General features: G+C 51.9%; 8 protein-coding genes across 8 annotated transcripts; 4 read left to right on the forward strand and 4 right to left on the reverse strand.

Annotated features, from left to right (window-relative positions):
- Positions 1-1761: 1761 nt before the first annotated feature.
- On the forward strand, positions 1762-4918 carry N7462_003098 (uncharacterized protein; the record flags this gene model as incomplete). The annotated part of the gene is made up of 2 exons (XM_057074824.1): positions 1762-1973; positions 2032-4918. 2 exons carry the CDS (start codon positions 1762-1764, stop codon positions 4916-4918), a joined length of 3099 nt encoding a protein of 1032 aa, XP_056934329.1.
- A 2040-nt stretch (positions 4919-6958) lies between these two features.
- Positions 6959-7894, forward strand: N7462_003099 (phosphoglycerate dehydrogenase; the record flags this gene model as incomplete). The annotated part of the gene is made up of 1 exon (XM_057074825.1): positions 6959-7894. One exon carries the CDS (start codon positions 6959-6961, stop codon positions 7892-7894), a length of 936 nt encoding a protein of 311 aa, XP_056934330.1.
- Positions 7895-8472: 578 nt separating this feature from the next.
- Positions 8473-10658, reverse strand: N7462_003100 (universal stress protein family domain protein; the record flags this gene model as incomplete). Its single annotated transcript, XM_057074826.1, has 4 exons — positions 8473-8647; positions 8703-8764; positions 8819-9570; positions 9632-10658. The coding sequence occupies 4 exons, from the start codon at positions 10656-10658 to the stop codon at positions 8473-8475; spliced, it is 2016 nt and encodes a 671-aa protein (XP_056934331.1).
- Positions 10659-11516: 858 nt separating this feature from the next.
- N7462_003101 (DnaJ domain protein) lies at positions 11517-12481 on the reverse strand (the record flags this gene model as incomplete). Its single annotated transcript, XM_057074827.1, has 2 exons — positions 11517-12274; positions 12343-12481. The coding sequence occupies 2 exons, from the start codon at positions 12479-12481 to the stop codon at positions 11517-11519; spliced, it is 897 nt and encodes a 298-aa protein (XP_056934332.1).
- Positions 12482-12921: 440 nt separating this feature from the next.
- On the forward strand, positions 12922-13572 carry N7462_003102 (putative DRAP deaminase; the record flags this gene model as incomplete). The annotated part of the gene is made up of 1 exon (XM_057074828.1): positions 12922-13572. The coding sequence occupies one exon, from the start codon at positions 12922-12924 to the stop codon at positions 13570-13572; it is 651 nt and encodes a 216-aa protein (XP_056934333.1).
- A 629-nt stretch (positions 13573-14201) lies between these two features.
- N7462_003103 (OB-fold domain-containing protein) lies at positions 14202-15210 on the forward strand (the record flags this gene model as incomplete). Its single annotated transcript, XM_057074829.1, has 2 exons — positions 14202-14250; positions 14528-15210. 2 exons carry the CDS (start codon positions 14202-14204, stop codon positions 15208-15210), a joined length of 732 nt encoding a protein of 243 aa, XP_056934334.1.
- A 486-nt stretch (positions 15211-15696) lies between these two features.
- On the reverse strand, positions 15697-17803 carry N7462_003104 (uncharacterized protein; the record flags this gene model as incomplete). Its single annotated transcript, XM_057074830.1, has 3 exons — positions 15697-16733; positions 16802-16904; positions 16973-17803. The coding sequence occupies 3 exons, from the start codon at positions 17801-17803 to the stop codon at positions 15697-15699; spliced, it is 1971 nt and encodes a 656-aa protein (XP_056934335.1).
- Positions 17804-19485: 1682 nt separating this feature from the next.
- N7462_003105 (uncharacterized protein) lies at positions 19486-20552 on the reverse strand (the record flags this gene model as incomplete). Its single annotated transcript, XM_057074831.1, has 6 exons — positions 19486-19605; positions 19686-19823; positions 19884-19994; positions 20102-20336; positions 20390-20416; positions 20482-20552. 6 exons carry the CDS (start codon positions 20550-20552, stop codon positions 19486-19488), a joined length of 702 nt encoding a protein of 233 aa, XP_056934336.1.
- Positions 20553-21040: the final 488 nt, after the last annotated feature.

Here is a 21040-nt window from a genome sequence, read left to right on the forward strand (position 1 = left end):
GTGAACCAAAGCGGGGTTCCATTTTGAAGGACTCGCTACGTTTGTTATGTATTGACCCCCAGTATTGAAAGCTTCCGCTCTCGGATGTACATATTTCAAGAAATAGCGGGACATTGCGTCACTTCTGGGCTACCTATTCTCAGAACTTATTGCAGCGAAACAAAGGCCCCGCAGCTTCGGGCCAAAGATGGGTCTCGCAGGTCAGTAACCCTGGGATGGAAACAACAGCCCGGAATATGCGAATTAGTCCTCGGTGATATCTGACACTGTACCAGACCTTATGCGGCAAACCCTCGAGTATCTGGACTCAGGTCCACGATTGTCAGAGAAGATAAGGAAAGGAACGCAAGGCTCTGTCATAGGACCTCTCAAGGAAAATGGACAGGTGCTGATCGAGATGAAGATACTTCAAGCGCATATACTAACTCGATGGTAGTTAATTGCGATGAAAGTTTTCGACTATACTGGCCGACCAGACGTTGCGAGAGCTATCAAAGAAGTCCAGCGAGAATATCAAAGTTTGAAGGCTCTTTCCCACCCGAGCATCATTCGATTCATTGCCTTCGATCATATTCCCGCTAAGAATGCTGCATATCTTCGAATGCAATGGGCATCTACAGAGTTGTCCGAAAGCGACTCTCAAGCAGTCGATTTGGGAGACATCATATGCCATCATGATGGATTTCATTCACCGCGGAGAAAGTCATTTCTTCCTGAAGCATTCATTTGGCATGCATTGTTTCATTTGAGCGCGGCTTTATCCCTCTGTCATCATGGCATTAAAATTCAAAGAAAGAAAATTGTCGAAAAAGCAGATACTCAGGTGGTTCTGGACCGTTTGACCAGGAAACCTCCTCCTGACCTTCGAGATCGTGCCATTCAGGACCCAAGGGTCTCCTGGACTACGGAGAGGATAACATTCTCAGTTGACACCTCGCATGCACCGATTATTCATCGAGATATCAAACCCAGAAATGGTATATTTTCTTTCCAAACCCAGAAAAAGGCTTGTGTTGACTATTTGGCGCCGCACAGTTCTACTATGTGACCCTCCTTGGAACGATGACGACGAGAATTGGAGGAGGAACGTCTGTATCAGTGATGACGACATATTTTGTGTTTATCCGGTCGTATTACTGGGTGACTTTGGACTCAGCGTTCCGCTCCAAGTGGCTGAGACTATAGTTGGTTCTTATGGATTCACGGCTCCAGTAGGCCAGACCCATACATGAGCGATTATTTGATACCACCATACTAACTTACCACAGGAAGTTCCGCTCGGTCCCCACCGACCTGATAGCCTTCCTTTTGAGTGGACAATGAGCTGCGACATCTTCTCACTTGGTGCCACTATCTGGAATTTGATGAGCCTACAAACTCCCCCAAGCAACTTAGATGGATACAACTCTTTACCAGCGCTCCCATCTAACTATTCACGAGAACTCAGACAACTTGTTCTTGAGTGCTGCGTTGTTGATCAGTCTGCTAGGCCCACAGCTATAGACATACTTAACAAATGCATACAGCGCAGTTCCTGGAATGAAACATTGGTGAGCCCGTATGGCAATATTGTTTCATTTGACTTTCAGACTGCCCTTCATCAATCTTGGCATGACTGTCTGAGCCAGCTCGACCTCCTCTCGACGCAGAACAGTGCACCGGTGAATCAGACCCAAGCAATTGTCGACAATAGCCTTCATTTCATGAAGCTGGATCAACAAGACAATTATGGCAGGCTTTCAATATTTATTGCCGGTTAGGATGATTCAACGCCTTTGTTTTTCAATTATTAAGATGTGCACAGGTGCCTACTTCACGAGAAATGTCATCTCCAAGACGCATTTCTTGGTCCCTCTGCCGCGTACTTTGCACTTTGTTGGTCGTCAATACGAACTTCGTACATTGCATTCCCGAATGGACTCAAGTGGTGATGGCCAAGTTGTTTTATCACTTTGTGGGCTAGGCGGCATTGGGTCAGTTGTTTCATTGCGTTGTCCCTCAGGTTCTGGACTAATTCCGGGGAATCCAAAGTAAAACACAGATTGCAATCCAATTTGCGCATCAAGTCATTGAGCGAGATACTGGGATTTCTGTATTCTGGGTTAATGGTGCTAGTATAAGCGCTGTCCAGGAATCCTACTATCGCATTGCTGTTCAGTGCGGCATACTTAGCACTGACCAGATAAATTCTTTCTTCATGTCTAGAGTCAAGCGCTGGCTCGAGAGTGAAAGCGCTGGCAGGTGGCTCATGATAGTCGACAACGTGGATAACGCATACGAGTTTCTCAATGGTGAAGAAGCTGCAGGCAAAGCACCCTTAGCGCATATGCCAAAGTGCTCACATGGCTCTATTCTATACACGACAAGAGATCTCGGGTTCGCCGAGCAAGTTTCATTCTCGAACAACGTCATTAAAGTCTCACCGTTGAGTGAGTCAGAATCAATTGCACTTCTCAAGAAGATTGCAACGTCGCCCACCAATTCCAGGAGTCCAGACGATCAATCAAGTTCAGACGATCTAGCCTTGTTGTCAAAGGAACTTGGATATCTCCCTTTGGCTATTGCTCAAGCTGCCATATATATGGACACATTCCGTCTCCCGGTTTCGGAGTATTTGCGCTATTTTGAGGATCAGGAAACAGCCAGGCGTGTTCTGAATTTTGAAGCACCCGACTTCACAAGGGACAAAGGATGGGAGTCCCTTTACTCAACCTGGAAGATATCCTTCGACCGCATTCGAGAGAGAAACACTCTGGCAGCTGATGTGCTGGCGCTTATGAGTTTTTTCGACCCGGACACGATTCCCATTTCTCTCCTTGCCGAGGAATTCACGGACAAATTATTATTGAGCGATGCAATCTCGACGCTCAGGGCCATGGCACTCATTTCTCCCAACAATGAAGGAAGAACTTACGCCATTCACCGCCTTATCCAGCTATTCATGCAGAACTGGCTTGAGTCTCAAGGCGACAGGCAGCGCTTTCTATCGATGTCTTTGCGCCTGCTAGCTCGGCTGTTTCCAACAGATCAGAACAAAGGTTACAATACTTCTACTATGTTGTTACAACATGCCACAAAAGTCCTGACACTCGAGGGAGTCTCTGAAGAGGATTCACTAGTCCGCGCCGAGCTCCTGGAGAAGGTGTCACATTACGAATTAAAGCTTGGAAGACTACAGAATGCAGAGAAATTTGCTCTAGAGGCACTCCAGATAACATCGAGACTGCCTGGAAGCACTGCTAGAGATGTTGCAAGCTGCCAAGTTCAGGTCGCGAAAGTTCTGTTGGCGCTTGGCAGATACCGTGAGGCATGGGAGTTAGCTACTGAGTCCTTCAGAAGTTTCCAAGCAATAGATTCATGCGGACCACACACACTTAGCAGCATGGACAACCTTGCTGAAGTACTTCGGCATCAGGGTGAGTACAGAGAGGCAGAGCAGATGCATCAGAAGACACTCGAATTGAAAATCAAATTGCTGGACGAATCACACGTCGACACGCTGACTAGCATGGCCAACCTCGCGTCAACCTATCGGAACCAGGGTCGGTGGGAGGAGGCCGAGAAGCTCGAGGTGCAGGTCCTGGAGACTCGCAAGACGAAGCTCGGCGCGGACCATCCCGACACGCTAATGAGTATTGCCAACCTAGCGTCGACCTACCAGAGCCAGGGCCGGTGGGAGGAGGCCAAGCAGCTCCAGGTGCAGGTCCTAGAGATAAGCAAGATAAAACTCGGTGCAGACCATCCCGACACGCTAACTAGCATAAATAACCTCGCGTCGACCTACCAGAACCAGGGTCGGTGGGAGGAGGCCGAGCAGCTCTTTGTGCAGGTTATAGAGACTCGCAAGACCAAACTCGGCGTGGACCATCCCAACACGCTAACTAGCATAAACAACCTCGCGTTGACCTACCAGAACCAGGGTCGGTGGGAGGAGGCCGAGCAGCTCTTTGTGCAGGTTATAGAGACTCGCAAGACCAAACTCGGCGTGGACCATCCCAACACGCTAACTAGCATAAACAACCTCGCGTTGACCTACCAGAACCAGGGTCGGTGGGAGGAGGCCGAGCAGCTCTTTGTACAGGTTATAGAGACTCGCAAAACCAAGCTCGGCGTGGACCATCCCGACACGCTGACGAGCATAACCAATCTCGCGTTGACCTACCAGAACCAGGGTCGGTGGGAGGAGGCCGAGCAGCTCTTTGTGCAGGTTATAGAGACTCGCAAAACCAAGCTCGGCGTGGACCATCCCGACACGCTGACGAGCATAATCAATCTCGCGTTGACCTACCAGAACCAGGGTCGGTGGGAGGAGGCCGAGCAGCTCTTTGTACAGGTTATAGAGACTCGCAAAACCAAGCTCGGCGTGGACCATCCCGACACGCTGACGAGCATAATCAATCTCGCGTTGACCTACCAGAACCAGGGTCGGTGGGAGGAGGCCGAGCAGCTCTTTGTGCAGGTTATAGAGACTCGCAAAACCAAGCTCGGCGTGGACCATCCCGACACGCTGACGAGCATAATCAATCTCGCGTTGACCTACCAGAACCAGGGTCGGTGGGAGGAGGCCGAGCAGCTCTTTGTGCAGGTTATAGAGACTCGCAAAACCAAGCTCGGCGTGGACCATCCCGACACGCTGACGAGCATAATCAATCTCGCGTTGACCTACCAGAACCAGGGTCGGTGGGAGGAGGCCGAGCAGCTCTTTGTGCAGGTTATAGAGACTCGCAAAACCAAGCTCGGCGTGGACCATCCCGACACGCTGACGAGCATAACCAATCTCGCGTCGACCTACCAGAACCAGGGTCGGTTGGAGGAGGCCGAGCAGCTCTTTATGCAGGTCATAGAGACTCGCAAGACGAAGCTCAGCGTGGACCATCCTAGTACGCTGACGAGCATGGCCAAACTTGCCTTTGCCTAGGAGTCCGCAGGTCGAAGTACCGACGCAATCAATATGCTTAGAAGCTGCGTAATCAAACAGGAACTAATTTTAGGTCCGAATCACCCCCACACCTTGTCCTATTCCGAAATCCTGCTAGAATGGGAAACTAGGTGCCTGACTATCGAGGCTGGATCGGTTTAGCTTCAGTCAATTTATTATGTCTGGTGTTGGTCTCGCTTTCTTTGACAGAATAATTAGAAGTACGGTTTAATATAATCTATTGACAACACGTCGTCAAGCAATTAACAAGCCTTGCCTTCATATGTTGAGTCCATGGCTAATGTATTAATGTTTTGTAGGAACCGTACTTGTAAATTTGGTGTAATGGCCCCTGCATGGTGGCTATCCGTATTGGGCCTAGTGTATCTCGACTTAGGGTTCTGGAAACAATTTTTCTGTGCAAAACATCGAAGGCAATTTCGAATATAGCTGTACTGATTTTATGACTGTATCTCTCTCCAGATGCGATCAGACTTAGAAGCATAATGGGAAAATTTACATGTTCCGTATCAGCGCAGTCTATAGCCTCTCGTGCCGAACTAGCTCATCCTTGTGGCATCTCAATTGATGACACGGTAGATCAAACACTTCATCTCAGGCTATGCTATCGGCGGAATGGGGTACAAATACTGGAATCATGATGTTGTTGATGTCGATAAGGAGGTTCAAAGAGCTCATCTTGCTCTATTCCTGAATATTGGGCAGCCTCATTGGGAAAGTCCGATGCATGATATCCAAATATTTCTCTATTTTGCTTCCAATTTGCTTCAGTGTCATCGCCGTCTTTGGCTCTAAAATACAGCCCCCATATTGCCATGTTAGGACGATCGTCTATTGGTCGCGGGTCTCTGTGGAGAAATCCCTTCGGAGCTTTCCTACTGGAACCATGTTGGATAATCCAGTCCGTGATCACTATACCTCCGAGAATTGATATTAATGGCGGTGTCGACTGCAATATCTACCAGAAAATATTGAATAGATACAATCTCGTACACAGTATTATGCCTGGCAACTTCTGGCGGCCTCTTCCGTTTGAGTGCTCCTCTCTCCCCGCTTTTGTTCCCAGAGTGGACTTCGTATATTTTAACTTATATATTTATCTTATTCTAGATGTTATTGACTCTCTGTAATACGTTTGTCAGTCAGTATTGAGAGTCCTCCAGGCGCCAGGGAAAAATATATTAGAATATAATTGTTTGATAAACGACAGTATTTCAAGTCAAAAAGATGTTTAGAGGGTTCGACGTCATACTCGTTGCGCGCTCTTCATGAAGAATATTGCTACAATGTATAAATACAATTTGATTTCTCCTGGGATTATTTTCATGCTCCGTAAAAGCCCTTAATGTATCACTTCATAAGGGATTACAAGCTAAGGAACCCGTCTATGTAAGTAAAATATTCTTCTGGAATTTCAGGAGCTTTGAATTTACTAGGGCATTATAACACTACCGCCTCTAGGGAAGACTATCATCCCTTAGCTTTTTCGAGACATGCCGTCGATTTCTAATGAAGAAGACGGATCTGGCGTATAAAGGTGAAAAAGAGCTCTCCAAGTTGAATAAGGCACAAATCAAATCAAATTTTGTCAGGAGGGGCTCTCAGTCACGTGAGGTTATCTATAGAGGCACAGAAGGCAATGGACAGCAGGAGATTATCCATGCTAATGCTTCAACCATCTATTTGACAGCCAACATTTATAATGTATACCAAAGCACCCTTATCCGGGCGATCTATTCTCATATCGGAACCAGTGTGAAGATATTTCCTTTCTTGACGGTGGCTCATCCAAGCCTAACTAGACGGAGGCTTCAGACTGAACCGGCCAGCGGGGTTAGTTCCCCCGAGGTCAACTGCTTCTGGCACTCAAATGGCACCCCCACGTCCTTCCCCCGCCCCCAACTTGCAATTCCCCTCCACGGAAAACTGTCTTTTTTTGTCCGGGGTCATTTTCACCATTGCATATATTTCTATTCCTATTGATATACAAAGACTTATTACACGAATATCTATTCCATCATGAAACTCCTATACCCGACCTCCGTGAAACTCGACGTGCAGGACCTGCAAGGCTTTTCCGTCTCCCTCCACCCCTATGATGTCAAGGCCCCGATCCCGGAGGACCTCATCGATGCCGAGATCCTCGTCACTTGGGCAAACAGCGCGGACAACCTCAAAGATGCCGCGCAACGCATGAAGAATGTGCGCTGGATCCAATCCCTCGCCGCCGGCCCGAATGACGTGCTCGGCGCCGGCTTCGACAGCTCGCGTACCCTCATCACCACCGGCGTCGGCCTGCACGACCACCCCGTTGCTGAGCATACACTCGGCTTGCTGCTCAACGGCGCCCGCCACTTCTACGAGATGCGCGACTACCAGCTGCAGTCCAAGTGGCCGGGCCATTTGGGCGGATCGTTCCCGCGGTCCGACTTCACTACGCTGCGCGATGCGCGCGTGCTCATCTGGGGCTTTGGCAGTATCGCGAAGACGCTGACGCCGTTGTTAACTGCGCTGGGTGCGCAGGTTCGTGGCGTGGCTCGGAGCCACGGCGTGCGCAATGGCATTGAGGTGTTTTCCGAGGACAAGCTCCCCGAGCTGCTTCCGGAGACGGATGCGCTCGTGATGATCTTGCCCGGGTCTGACTCGACATATAATGTGCTCAATGCGGAACGTCTAAAGCTACTCCCGAAGCACGCGTGGGTAGTGAATGTTGGCCGCGGCGTCTCTGTGGATGAGGACGCCTTGGTAGACGCCTTGGAGAAGGGCGAGATTGCGGGTGCCGCGCTGGACGTGTTCAAACAGGAGCCGCTCCCCGAGTCGAGTCCTCTGTGGAAGGCACCGAACCTGATCATTTCGCCTCACGCGGCGGGTGGGCGGCCCCAAGGCTGCACTGAGCTAATTGCGTACAATCTGCGACGATTTTTGGCTGAGCAGCCGCTCAAGAATGTAATTTAAAGCAAATATAAACCGAATAGACGACAACCAACAATTAGACTCGCTTCTTTTCTGCATGTGGGCTTTCAATTCATCACTGTTAGGAATATGATGATATACCGAGGCCTTTTTCAATTCTCGATACATATGTTCATTCCCATGAGTAGCGAGGTTGGTCTCTTGGTTCACATGCCGATGTCAGAGTAGAGTAAATCCATAGAGAAATGACAATCACTCATCACCACTTCGAATAGATGATCTTGTTAGGGCCGGATTGAAAAGATTAATGGGATGGTCTAAATAGATACGATGAGACAGCGTTTCCACACGAACAGCACTGATGGGTGGAATGAAAATTTGATGGTTTGAGATAGTGGTGTTCAAAATAGAACCGCTAGAGTTACGGCAGAGATGAGGTAAAAAGATTAAAGGCCTTAATAGGCCTTAAGAATAAGTATCGTAAGTAATCAATACGCGCATGCCCATGTCATATCATCATCGCATATGCAGAAATCCAGTGTAACCACGCCAGCCATGCGTCATAAAAATGCAGGAGTAACAATGAGCCTCTCTGAGAACAAGAGGTCGTGTGTGGGACCTCAGTCTATCTTTGCTTGCGTGAGACTTTTCGGAGTTCTAAGGTTATTGGATAGCCGCACGTTCGAGCTGTCAATCTTGCCCTTGGAGGGGTGTCGCTTGAGCTTGCGACGTGCGACCATCACAGGCACTGAAGAGTTGGACAAGAGATAATTGGAGAATGAGCCGAGGAGGACTCTGCTACAAGTTAGAACTCAGGCCACAGGCTTGTTGGAGGGATTATGAAACTTACCCCTTCAACGCACTTTGCCCTCGAGCACCCACAATAACAAGAGTAGGCTCGAGCTCATCGATCTGCGTGGGAAAATTAGCATGAAGATATCACTACAATTGGAACTTGAAACTCACAGCCTCGGTGATCATGAGTTTTGGACTCTTACAATGGATCACCTCGACGGCAATCCGAACCTGCAGCAAGGTCTTCCGTAGAAGCTGAACGCAGGTATTCGAAACAGTCTCCACTGCCCTGACCCGTTCAGCTTCCGCCATAGGAGATGCCCGAGAATCAACAGAGCTGGACTTGCTGACAGTACCAGGACCCAGTGGACCCAATAGACCGAGAATATTACGCGGACCGGTACCATAGCCTTGGGTAGCTTCTTTCGTCTGAGACCCAACGACCGCCGCCGCATCTTGCATAGCTTTTGCTCCTTCTCCAACCTGTACCGAGGTGTTGAGATCTTCATGCATGGCGTATATGGCGTACATCGTATCTCCCTCACGTAAAACAGCCCCGATGGTCCATTCCAAAGCGTACACTGATTCTTCACTTAGGTCAGTTGCGACCAAATACTTGCGCTGGCGACGACGTCCGCCATCAGCCTCTTCCTGAAGACCTGCAAAGTCACCACGAATGATTGTGCGGATGGAACGGTTTGGCACGCGATTGTCAATTGTGGACATGGAAATGCTGAGTTGTTGGGCACGATGGACGTCCGCTTTTTCGGCTTCGTCCTCTGATCCATAGGGTGTTCCAGCTGCGGATTGCGCATATGGTGTTGGGATATCAAAGCTGGTTCGAGGATGAATGACTGTCTTCAGAGCGGATTTCTTGGGCTTCTTTTCCAGATTAGGAATGCTTGATTTGTTGGCTGTTTGTTCTGTGAGTCATTCTATCAGTCTCTGGAGCATTGGGGTTGCAGGAAGAGGAAAAGCGCATACGTTCTTCAGCGATATGAAACTTGGGAGTCTTCGGCTTGTTGAAATCGCTGGAAGTGATAGAGCTGATATCCGAGCTTTTCTCCTGGCGACCGCGAGTTTGGACAACCTGAATGCCAGATATCTGCTCATCCTCACTCGAATCATCGTCTCCATCGTCGTCACTGCTTTCGATGATGTTCTTGTCGCGGTCAAACACATCTTTGGCCAGGCGCTCGCCGGATTCCTCCTGATCAGCTGGTTTCACATAGTCAGGGAGACGACCACGGAGTTTCGCCAGAGCCTCATCCGACTTGTTGTGGGCATCGTCTATTTTGATCGCTTTTCCTCTCTCTGATGTTGCCTCGGTGGTGCTGGATCCAGATTGGCTGTGCCGGGTGGCGGGTGAAACAGAGCGACTTAGCCGAGATGTGGACGAAGGAGAGCGTGAATCCAACGACGAGCCACGCCGAGAAGACCCACGACTGACATCGCGACCCCGAGTGAAGCTTTTCGGAAACAGCCTCGACTCCAACCCCGACATCATTGCCGCCACGCTCTTCCGTCCATGAGACTTTTTCTTCAGCCCTATCTGGTCCAAAGAAACTGTGGATATATCTGATCTTGCATCCTCGTCAAGACCCAGTGAACGGCTCGTGGGTGCTGGTCGATCTCCCTCTCGGCTGAACTGATCGGAAGATCTACGAGCGACATCCCCGGTCTCATCCTTGTGCCTCTCCGGCGAGCTGGGCGCGGACGCCATGGCCGAAGAGCTAATGCGTAACGGCGATGATTTGAACGGTTCAACTGGACTGCGACTTCCGCGTCGCGATAATCGGGCAGCCCCTCCCGCGCCAGTACCCGACCTCCTTGCAGATTGTGGGGTGTTCAGCAGATTCTGGACCGCGCGGCTCAGACCAGACAGTCGCGGGTCTCGTGGAGTCGGACTGGATAATTGTGATGAAGAGCACTTATGCGAGACTCGGTTCTGTCCGCTGGGCTCTGTCTCTTGAGATATGGGGGAGGTTCGGCCGTCAGGGTGGTACGACATCGCGTGCGGTTCCGCCTCCGGCTCGACCTATGGTGGGGAACCCGGCCGGCCAGCCAACGAGGATACCAGATGACAGAGGAATGTGGAGTTGATCACCCACTTTATGACGGTCAGGCTGTCGCCTCTAAGGAATGAACCCTGCGTCTGATCAGCATGGGGAAGAATTCCAGAACACTGGCCGCCGCCACCTGGTATGTGTACATACGGAATGCCGGGGTCGTGGGGAAGCAGATTGGCACAGCAGTATTGTCGCAAGGTGTGTTAAAGAATGCCAAAGAGGAATGGAGCAACAGAGCGAAGGCCAAGAGTGTGTTTGAGACGGAGCCAGCCTGAGAAGGAGCAGTCGTGAGGTGAAGCCTTCCCTATGACGGCCGCTTACCTCGGCACTCTGGAACTTGAATATCTCCTCTTGCTCTCATGGCAAGAGTCCCTAACGAAGATGTCCTACATGTCTATGTACCCAATCGCTATAGGTTGATCCATTCACAAATACGTTCAATGGCTCACAGGAGCTTTTCCTTTCGCTAATAGTGGGTTACTGGTTACGGGTTCATCAACCAAATAGGTAATGATTGGGTCAATGGCAAGTCTGTAGCTATCAGCCACGACCTGATTTCACAGAGAATGCTGAGAGAAGAAGGCGGAAGGTAAAATGAGAACATCTGAAGCTTATGCCAGAAACCGGCATTCATTGTAGACCATAAAAGAAAACCCGTATTGCCAAACGGCCCCGATGCTATTTCAAACAAGCCCCCACACTCCGGTGAGCAATAGAAACGTAGGAAGAAAGCGCTCAATATAAAAAAAAATATGCAAATAATCTGTAAACACAGCATGGCCGCATGTCATGTCTGCAGCTCATGACTTAGAAGACTTCTTGGACTTCGGCTTGGATTCCTTTGACTTCTTACGCGCCCCGACTGCCGCAAATGCCTCCTCCGGTGGCTCCTCGACAGCGCGCTTCTTGCCATTGGGCTGTCCATACTTCTCTTCCAAATGCGCCAGGAAGCCCTGTCCACGCTGCTGCTGCCTCTTGCTGATCAACGCGAGCAGATCATCCTCATTCCCAGCAGAACCCTTGGTTGCCTTTGACGCAGCTGCCGCCTTCTTCTTCTTGTCATTCTCCACCTTCTTCGCCAACTTCTCCGCCTCCTTGGCCTCCTTTTGGGCCTTCTTCACTCGCGCCCGGCGCTTAGCTTCAGACTCCTCGGTATACGCCTTGTAGCTCTCCGCCTCGCCGTCAGCAATGGCCTGGTCAATAACGGCCCGGAAGCGCTCGTCGTCGTCCAGGACATTGGAAAGCATCACAGACTCATAGATGCCATCCATATCTCCCTCATGGGTGTCATATGCCTCTAGCAAATCTTTTTTCTCCTCATCTGAGCCTTGATATTTCTTCTGGAAGTCGGAAATTGCGCGGGTGTCCAGCATGGCGGACAGCTGCTCGCGGTAGAACTCCATCCAGTCAAAGTCGCCATCTTCGCCAAACGCATCGTCGGTCCGGCCCGTGCGATCGTAAATCTCGCGACGACGAGGTTCTGAAAGGACACCATATGCAAGCGCGATTTGTTGGAACTTGGCGTGGGCTTCGTCACGGGCATCCTCGGCCACCTTGTCTTTTCTTTGATATTAGCATGTCTCCTGAGTGACGAGTTAAGTTTCATAAATGGATCGGATGACGCACCAGGGTGGTGCTTCAGTGCATTCTTCTTGTATGCAGTTTTGATCGCCTCGGGGGTTGCATTCGGTTCGACGCCCAAGATCTTGTAAAGATCTTCTTCGGCCGCGGGCGGTTGCTCTTCGGACTTTGCACCTTTTGCCATGATTAATTCTTAGTGGGCCAAAGAACCAATTCGATCGGAGAATGATTGAGTTCTGTCCTTCGATGGGATCGACAGATAAGACGTGGGGACAAAACTTGAAGAAAGGCGTGCCCGGCGCGGGTCGACGCGACGACCGAACGCGCGCCCCATTTTCCCCGATTTCACTATTCCGTCATCGCTTTCGGCTGCAGCTCCGCGCGCTTCAGAGATCCAATATTCCACCATCCTCAACACCTTCAACATCTTCACCATTTCAAACTCTCTTCTAATTCCTCTGATCTCCCACCTTTCACCTTACAATTCTCCCAGACACAGAAGCTTCGGTTGCTCCTCTACACATTCTACGAGCATCACTCGTACCCACCAAACACTCCCCGCCAATCTAAAACTACGGCCGACAGCCTGAATATAATTAAAAAAAAAAAATAAAAACTCCCACCATGACGACCATATCCTCCCATACAGCCTACATGCAGAAATGCATCAACCTAGCCGAACAGTCCCCGCCACGCCCGACAAACTTCCGCGTCGGCGCCATCCTCCTCTCCCGCAAAAACGACGACCCCACGCACGCCGACGATCGCATTCTCTCCACTGGCTACACCATGGAGCTAGCGGGCAATACGCACGCTGAGCAATGTTGCCTCGCCAACTTCGCCGCCGTACACCGCGTACCTGAACAACAAGTCAACGAGGTGCTGCCGGTCGAGCCGGGCCGCTCGCTCGTCATGTACGTGACCATGGAGCCGTGTGGGAAGCGGTTGTCCGGGAATGCGCCATGCGTGCAGCGGCTCACGGCGACACGAGCCGGCGGGCGGGCGGGAGTGCAGAAGGTCTTTTTCGGGGTGAAAGAGCCCGGGACATTCGTGGGGGCGTCAGAGGGGTGTCAGATGTTGACGGCGGCGGGGATTGAGTGGGAGCATGTGAGTGGGCTGGAGAGGGAGATTCTGACGGTTGCGACGGCCGGCCATGAGAACTCGGCGGAGGAGGTGCGGGCGGCATTGGGGGAGCGGAAAACTACCATTGATGAGATCAGTCCGGAGGAGAGGCAGCGACAGGAACAGGCCCCCGGAACCCAAAAAAGCGGATGATGGAGGGGGAAACAATGCTGTATTAGCAGGATACTGGAATCATACTAGACGTCCGTGGTTGCGGCTGTCGGGCACGTTGTTGCCAACCCACTTCCAGAGCTGAGAAGCATCACTGTGGCCGTATCGAAGCTGGCGGCTGGCTTCTTCACACGCTCAAGGGACCTTTTCAAATCTACCTCGCCATTGGGGGTAGACTTGGGATCAAGAAGAGGCCCAATTTGGTGAAAGAAAGCAACTTTATAGATTGGTATCATCATCATCCTCGGTGATCTGTCGTTAGAAACCCACCTGCACTCCCCGCGTTGCAGGGAGTGCAGACTCAAAGGAGGGAGAAAAATCACTTTCCATGCTATTCACGATCCTCGAGTCTCGATCAACGAAGTAAGAAGGAATCTCACGGCGCTGTGCCCTCGCAGTATACATCATCTCACGTGACGCGGCGCGGCGGTCCCCCACGCCATCGCGACGCATTCCTCGAGATCAATTACACCTTTCGCCGACTTAGGGAGCCTCCAATCCCTCACATCCAACGAGAAGATGAGCCGATGGCGACAGTCGATAATGCGGACCTCGTATTCTATCCAGCATTCTGCTTCAAGGCGTCGCCAACGCACTTCGCCTGGGTGAAAATGGCCGCAGCAGATGTACATCGACTCCACAGGCCACAAGACTTTGAAGGTGCGCGATTTGATTTCTGCCTTGTTATAAAGCCTTGCCTCCGGTAAATTGGATTCCGGTCATGCTGTGCCTCTACCTAGGGTTGCATGAAACGCCCCTCCCCCCCCCCGCCTAGGTCAGGATCTAGACTGTGGACATGTATACAATATCTACCTCTCTGGCTCATATCATGGATGAATCCAACTTCCCTCGACTCCTACCGCTTCCACCTCTGCCCACCCCAATCTCTTCATAAAACACTTTAGCTGGCCACCGACTAACGCTTCCCCGTGCGCAGGCCAAAAGATCTTCTTCTACAAAAACCACCCCATCCGCTTCGTCACAGTGGTCGGCCTGATTGTGGCCCGGTCCGAAGTGCCCCGGCGCACGATCCTCACCCTAGACGACAGCACCGGTGCAACCCTCGACATCGCCTTCTTACACGCCACCCCGACGAACCCTGCCCCCAACCCACTACCCATCGCACACACGCAAGTTCCAGACCCAGACACCCATCCAAGCACACGACACGTCTCCGCGACTGACGGCACTGCCCTCGACATATCACGCCTGCACCCGGGCACCATGGTACAAGTCAAAGGCACGCTGTCGCTCTTCCGGGCCACGATGCAACTGCACGCGGAGCGGGTCAAATTCGTCCCCGACACGAACGCAGAGATGGTGTTCGTGGACGCGCGGCTGCGGTTTCTGCTGGAGGTGCTGCGAACGCCGTGGGAGCTGGGGGAGGAGGAGGTGGCGCGGCTGCGTGGGGAGGCGGAGCGCGGGGGCGCGGAGCGGGAACGGGCAGTCGCCAGAGAGAAGAGGCGGGCGGAGCGGGAGGCGCGGGATGCGGCGCGGATTCGGAGGAGGTATGAGAGGGAGGAGAAGGTGCGCGCAGAAGAGGCGGTTGTTTGTGGGGAGGATGGGGCACGGGTGATGCGAGATATTCGGTGGGGGAGAAGGGGAGGTAAAATGAGCTGAGCAGAAGTTTTTTTTTTTGGCCTTTTCTTTTTACCGTGTAGAGTTGGTCGAAAGAAAAGACAACTTGGAACAGGGTGTTATTTGGCAAATCCCAAGGCTAGAAGACTACCTAATTTGATGCAGCATGGTATTACATGGGGAAGTGGGATGCAGCGCGCTTTTTGTGCAGAGATTCCAGAAGGAGTACAAGCCTGAAAAAACTAATGTATCCAAAGCAGTGGTCATAGACATAAGACATTCGTCAAGTCATCACAAAACCCCAGCGGCCGGGGGGTATCTTCATGCCACAGGTAAAAACGCCGAGCTAGAGGGACCAAGGGAACAAAGAGACATAGTGAGGAAATGGCGGCGAAAGAGACAGAGGGGGAAAGAACATAAATACAGTAGGCGACCTGAAGAAAGTATGAGACCAGAAGAAAATTTGGGAAATCAACAAAAGAGGCCCCCTTTAACAGTGACCAGTAACAATATAAAACAAGAGCCCAATCAGTAGTGGTACTTGACAGGACCGCCGCCCTGCCCACCCAGCATGCCGCGGTAGTACTCCTCTTCACCGGCCCGGCTGCCGCGGTGTGATTTCTGATCTCGATAGCGTCGGACATCGTCATCTGAGGGAAGGATGGAGGTCGGTGAGTCCACGTAAAGATCACCGGTCGAGGTACCACCGTATCGGGGGATGGGGTCGCGGCCGAGCAAGTCGCTCTCCGAGTGTCTATATTCATTCATACCTCGGGACGAGCTGCGCGATCCCCGGGAGTATCGGCGGGAGCGGGGGGCAGGGCCAGAACCGGAGCGACCATAAAGTGAGTCACGGTCGAACTTGTCATAGGGGCGATAGCTGCTAGTCACGCCAGGGAGGTCGGTTGGTCGGCTTGTGGAGAAAGAATTGGTATGGCTACGGATGTGGCCTGCTTCATCATATACTTTTCCGCCGCCCGGTTGGGCGGAGTAGGGTTTCCGCTCACGCTCAATCGGGGCGGGCGCGATGGGTTCGTCCTCGTCGTCAATCACGGCGGACGAGGAGGCCGCCGAAGGGGTCGGAGCTCGGCCTCGTTCATAGGACCGCTGCCGTGGTCTCTCTGAGGCAGCGAACTGCGGCTCGGTTGGAGAAAGGCCCGGGTTTGTGGGCGATGGCTTCTTCGATCGTGAAGCCCGTGAGCGCTCCTCGTCCGTAATGGAAGGCAAGTCCACACCACATTGCTTCATGATATACTCATCCGTCTCCTCCCTCAATTGCAGATCGGCAAAATCAGGGAACAGCCGGCGCGGGATCTCCTTGGGGAACCGTTCTTTCCTGTCGTCCGGGTTGCTGATAGGCATGTTGAGTACGGCTTTTTGTAGCCGTTCGTACTCCCGGTCCGGGTTGGCTTGGATCATCAAAGTGGCCCATTTTTCGAATCCCTTGGGGGTCAGGCCTGGGATATCGGGCCGTTCTTTCAAATCATCGAGCTGAACCAGGTGATGCTCAGCTTTGATTTCACGGAATAGCCGTGAAATCGAGGATGTTCGATCATCAAATATATCTAAGCGGGCGGCAGTCAGATCAGTAGCTGTTTCATCATGCATAGAATATTGTCTTGAAAACACCCACCTTGCCATGGATATGGGTCCGATGGGACATTGGTCTCCGCATAAAACTTCTGCATCTTCTCCGGCGTCACAACAAGCGTGTTCCCGGGCGGATAATCCTCAATCTAGGCCAAAGATTAGCCTCGGGTCCGGCTTCGAGGTAGAATCAAGGGAGTTGAAACACGGTACATACCAAGTGAGAGGCGATCCCGCGCAAAAACTGGCCCAGCCGTTTCGTCGGCTTCCCGTCCTCAAATAACTTGCCCCAGATCTTCTCCAGGGTGGTCATCTCCATCACCGTTGCGTCTCGCGACGGAGGTTTGGGTCTGGTGACGTCTGTTTTGTGACTGCTTTGACTCGAGATGGACGGTGTGCGACGGTGCATTGGTTCTGGCGACGGTTTGTGGCTCGGTCGTGTGTCGCTCGAGTAGCCTGTGGGATTGACATAGGGCTGGGTCGATTCAAAACTGTTGGACATCGGGTTCATCGGCGGGAGCGATCCACTCCTCGTTGAGGCTCCCGGGGGAGATTCGGAGTGCGGACGAGGGGTTGGATCACTGACCCCTGGCCACGAGGGCTGCTGTGAGGGCTGCTGAGAGGGTGGCCGGGAGGGCGGATGGGGTCCAGAGCCCTGGATATTGTCCAGCCCGGATGCCTTGAGCTGCTGGATGACGGTCGCGGTAATCTGCGACAGCACATCAGGGGAGAGATATGCGGACGAGTTCGCACTGTGCACAGCCGAGCTGACAGCCTCATTGAGGTTGCCATTCCCGGGCGGTGGCGGTGGACGGGGAGGGGGAGGCGGCTCCGAGTAGGACTCCATATTCTGGATTGGCGATGCGGACGGAGGCATCTGCGGTTGGGGCATGTTGAGCCGATCAGGCTCGTAGGCAGAAGGATAGGGTGGCATAGGGGCATAGCCTTGAGGGTCGTCTGAGTCGGGAGCCATGTTCATGTTGGTGTTCATATTCATGTTGCCCGACTGATAGGGATTGGGGGTTGAATGGTACCCATCGTAAGCCATCGGGGAGTCAGCCGGGGGGAGGGTGACTCGCTGCGCACCGAGAACGAGGCTGTCGATGCGCGCGATGAGAAAGTCGAGGGGGGAAGGCGATGGCAAGAACTTGGGGTATGTCGCTTTATTTTTCTTTCCTCAGGCACTCTCGCTGATTTTAGACGACCTGAACGGGGGGTCTGCAGGCAGAGATGAAAAGAAGAAGGATGGAGGGGGCGGTGGGGGGAAGAGAAACGGTGGCGTCACACTTCCGATCCTGGTGGCCTTGCCCTGACCTCAACTGCTCGCTCGCTGGGGTTCACGTCCAGGGCTGCTCTGTACACCACGTCGCCTGTGCTCTCTGCTCTCTGTTCGCTGCTCTCTGTTCGCGGGGGACTGCGACGTCACTCCCGCTCAAAGGCTGTCGAGGTGTGGCGCATTTAATCTATTCAGGTGCCACCAACCCTGCCAAACTGCATCTCTTGCCTCTCGTTGGGTCCAGATCGGCGCCCAACCATCGACCCGACCAGGTCTGTCGATATCGCCTGTACCGATCCCCCATGGCCTCTCAACTCTCTCTGGCCCCTATCAGCTGGGATGCCGGGGACGTTTCATCTCGCACGACAGGCGTGACTGGACGTGTCAGGAAGGTTTGAAATCCGGCAGTGGTGTCGCCGTGCAGTCGGCTGCATCATCCGACAGTTTACGCCAGTCAAGCCAGATGGACCAGGAGCCCAATCAGCGCCATTCAAAGGAGAACTGGCCGCATCGCAGGACGATCCGATCCCTATCGGCGGGAGTCCTTTGCAGTGCGTGGCAGCAGCATCCCATCACCTGGCATCGCGGGGCGGCCTGTTCTGTTGCCCTCCAAGAGCCAGCGTATAGCCGCCGGATGCTCTCCGAGACCGTCAATCAAAGTCTCCAGCATGAATCAATCAACAGGGAGCGGATTCCCTGCGCCAATGATCCCAGCTGCTCCTGGGTCGAAAACCAGAGGATAAGAATAGCTCAACGGTCAAACTAGCGCGGGGCTAATGTAGTGATATACTTTGCGCGGTGGATATGGGATATTTTTGGGATCACCGGAGGCGAATCTACGTGAAAATTGCAGGCAAATTGCGCACAAGTGTAAATCATGGTTCTCCGGAGTGGAATTCTAGCTGGACCGTAATCCTTCCCCAAATAAACAAACCCCTCTGAAGCCCATGGGTTCGTGTGGGGCCGAACCAACGATCAACAAGGGCAGACCGCGACTCCCGCAGGCCCGAAGCAGCTGCAATCCATGGAAGCAAAGCGCCATTCTTTACCCCGGAAATATCATTCCACGCAACCGGTTCATCGAACAATCAAATCTGCGATATCTTCCGCGTATGAAGCACGCCGTTTCTGTGGCACCGCATTATCTTTTTTTTCTTTAAAAAAAAAGAAAAACAACCAAGTTCATAGAAAAAGAAATAATGAAAAGAAGCATCCAGCATCCGGCTACTGACTTGAAGAAAAAATAAGAAAGAAAGGGAAAACAAAATCCTTGTCGTGGCAAAGACAATCAAGTCTCCGGCCATCCATCTACCGCCACCGAAAAAGAAAATCCAATCGCAGCGATGATGTTACTCCGTAAGAAAGCCCGCGAAGGACGAAGCGCAAAAGACCACCCCCCCCCCCCCCCCCAATCAACCAGATCCAATCCTCAAACGTAATTTCCAGTGACACCTCTACTGCTGATCCGAGGAGCTCTTGCAGCTCTTTTGACCGTAAAGTTTGCCCACGTTGTGCTCGGTGAAGTCGATCGGCATGAGATTGAGATTGCGCTCGTCGCGAGGAGTCTTGAACCACTACAAGAATTCATCAGTGAGCCACAGCATTCGAGATCCCCAATCCCCAATCCTCGAGTCCCAAGGTTGTCATGACATACTGTAGATGGTTTCTTGCCACTTCGAAACCCTCGAGGCTGATCATCGACGCTTGTATTCTCCTCTTCTTGCTCATCCTCGGAAGTCTCGTACCCGGTCTGGATGAAGCCGCCTCCCAGGGTAAGGGCCGTATAGGGATCCTATAGGTCACATGTAAGTCACAGGTTCCTGTCTAGATTTCAAAACAGCAATGATTGTACTTCGCCCTCAATCAGGAATGGTTTGGCAGCCTCCATCTGGCTAATCAGGTGGTCATTGGCACGCTTGTCTCGCTCATCCTGTTGCAGCCAGTCCTGGCAGAGCATGCACACCTACACCATAGATTTCCAGTCAAGTCAGTGGCTCTGACCGAACAAACAGCCTTTCAGAAACAAAGACGTTGCCATCGCATCCAAAACTGAAGCTTCTGAAAACGTACCGGCTCCGCAAACTGGCGCTGGGTAGTAGCAAACTCATCCAGGGCCTTGATCTCGCCACAGGTCTTGCAGGTGAGCTCAGTAACCGCATGCAGAGTGCAGGTCATGCACCGGGCTACATGCTGATCAAGAATCATTTCCGGACCATCCTTGTAGATAGAGAGACGCAGTTTGTTCAGCTGGTTGACTGAGTAGGCGTGGATCTCACGGGTCTGGCTGCAGAGGGCGCACTCGATCCTATATCAATCAGTTATGTGGGCTGCCTGGATGCTCTTCATGTATATTCATACGCGTCTGGGAGTTGAATGTTCGAGATTCTTTTCGAGTCTCAGTCAGATTCATCGTGGTCTTGTGCGACTGATGTGAAGCAAGATGGACTCACTGCTCTTGAACTGCTAAATTCCACCCGTCATTCGACCCCCATTGACCCTTTCGATGTCGGCGCTTTCCCATGATGGTCACTTCGCGACAAGAATATTGCCTGGAGAGTAGGTGAGAGGGTAAACAAGTAGCTCGCTAATTCGGTGGTGTGCGAAGGCAAGGAAGTATGTGCAGCGTTCAGAGAGGAAGGAGTGAAGCAGGTGATCAAGGAAAGATCTCTGGAAAGGGAAAAAGAAGGCAGGATGCGCTTTCGATTTTCCGAACGACTGTAAATTGAAAAAGAGTGAATAGTTCTCAACTTTGTAGCGCATCACTGCTCAAGAACTGACGGATAAGCCCTCATTTACCTGTTTAATGGCTGAGAAGACACAAAATGTCAGTGACTTTTGAATATTCCACGCCATCTTAAAATACTTGATCAAAAGAACCTCATGCATTTTGCTTTTCAATCATTTCGTATTTGCTGGTCTGCATATACTAAGCGCACCGTGTCTATACCTAATTCACAAGTATGGCGTTCAAGAGTAGCGCGGATGTCCTGGACAGATACTTGATAGCAT

This window comes from Penicillium macrosclerotiorum (genome assembly GCF_028827735.1).
Source record: "Penicillium macrosclerotiorum strain IBT 26536 chromosome Unknown utg000003l_segment0_segment0, whole genome shotgun sequence".
NCBI classification, from domain to species: domain Eukaryota; kingdom Fungi; phylum Ascomycota; class Eurotiomycetes; order Eurotiales; family Aspergillaceae; genus Penicillium; species Penicillium macrosclerotiorum.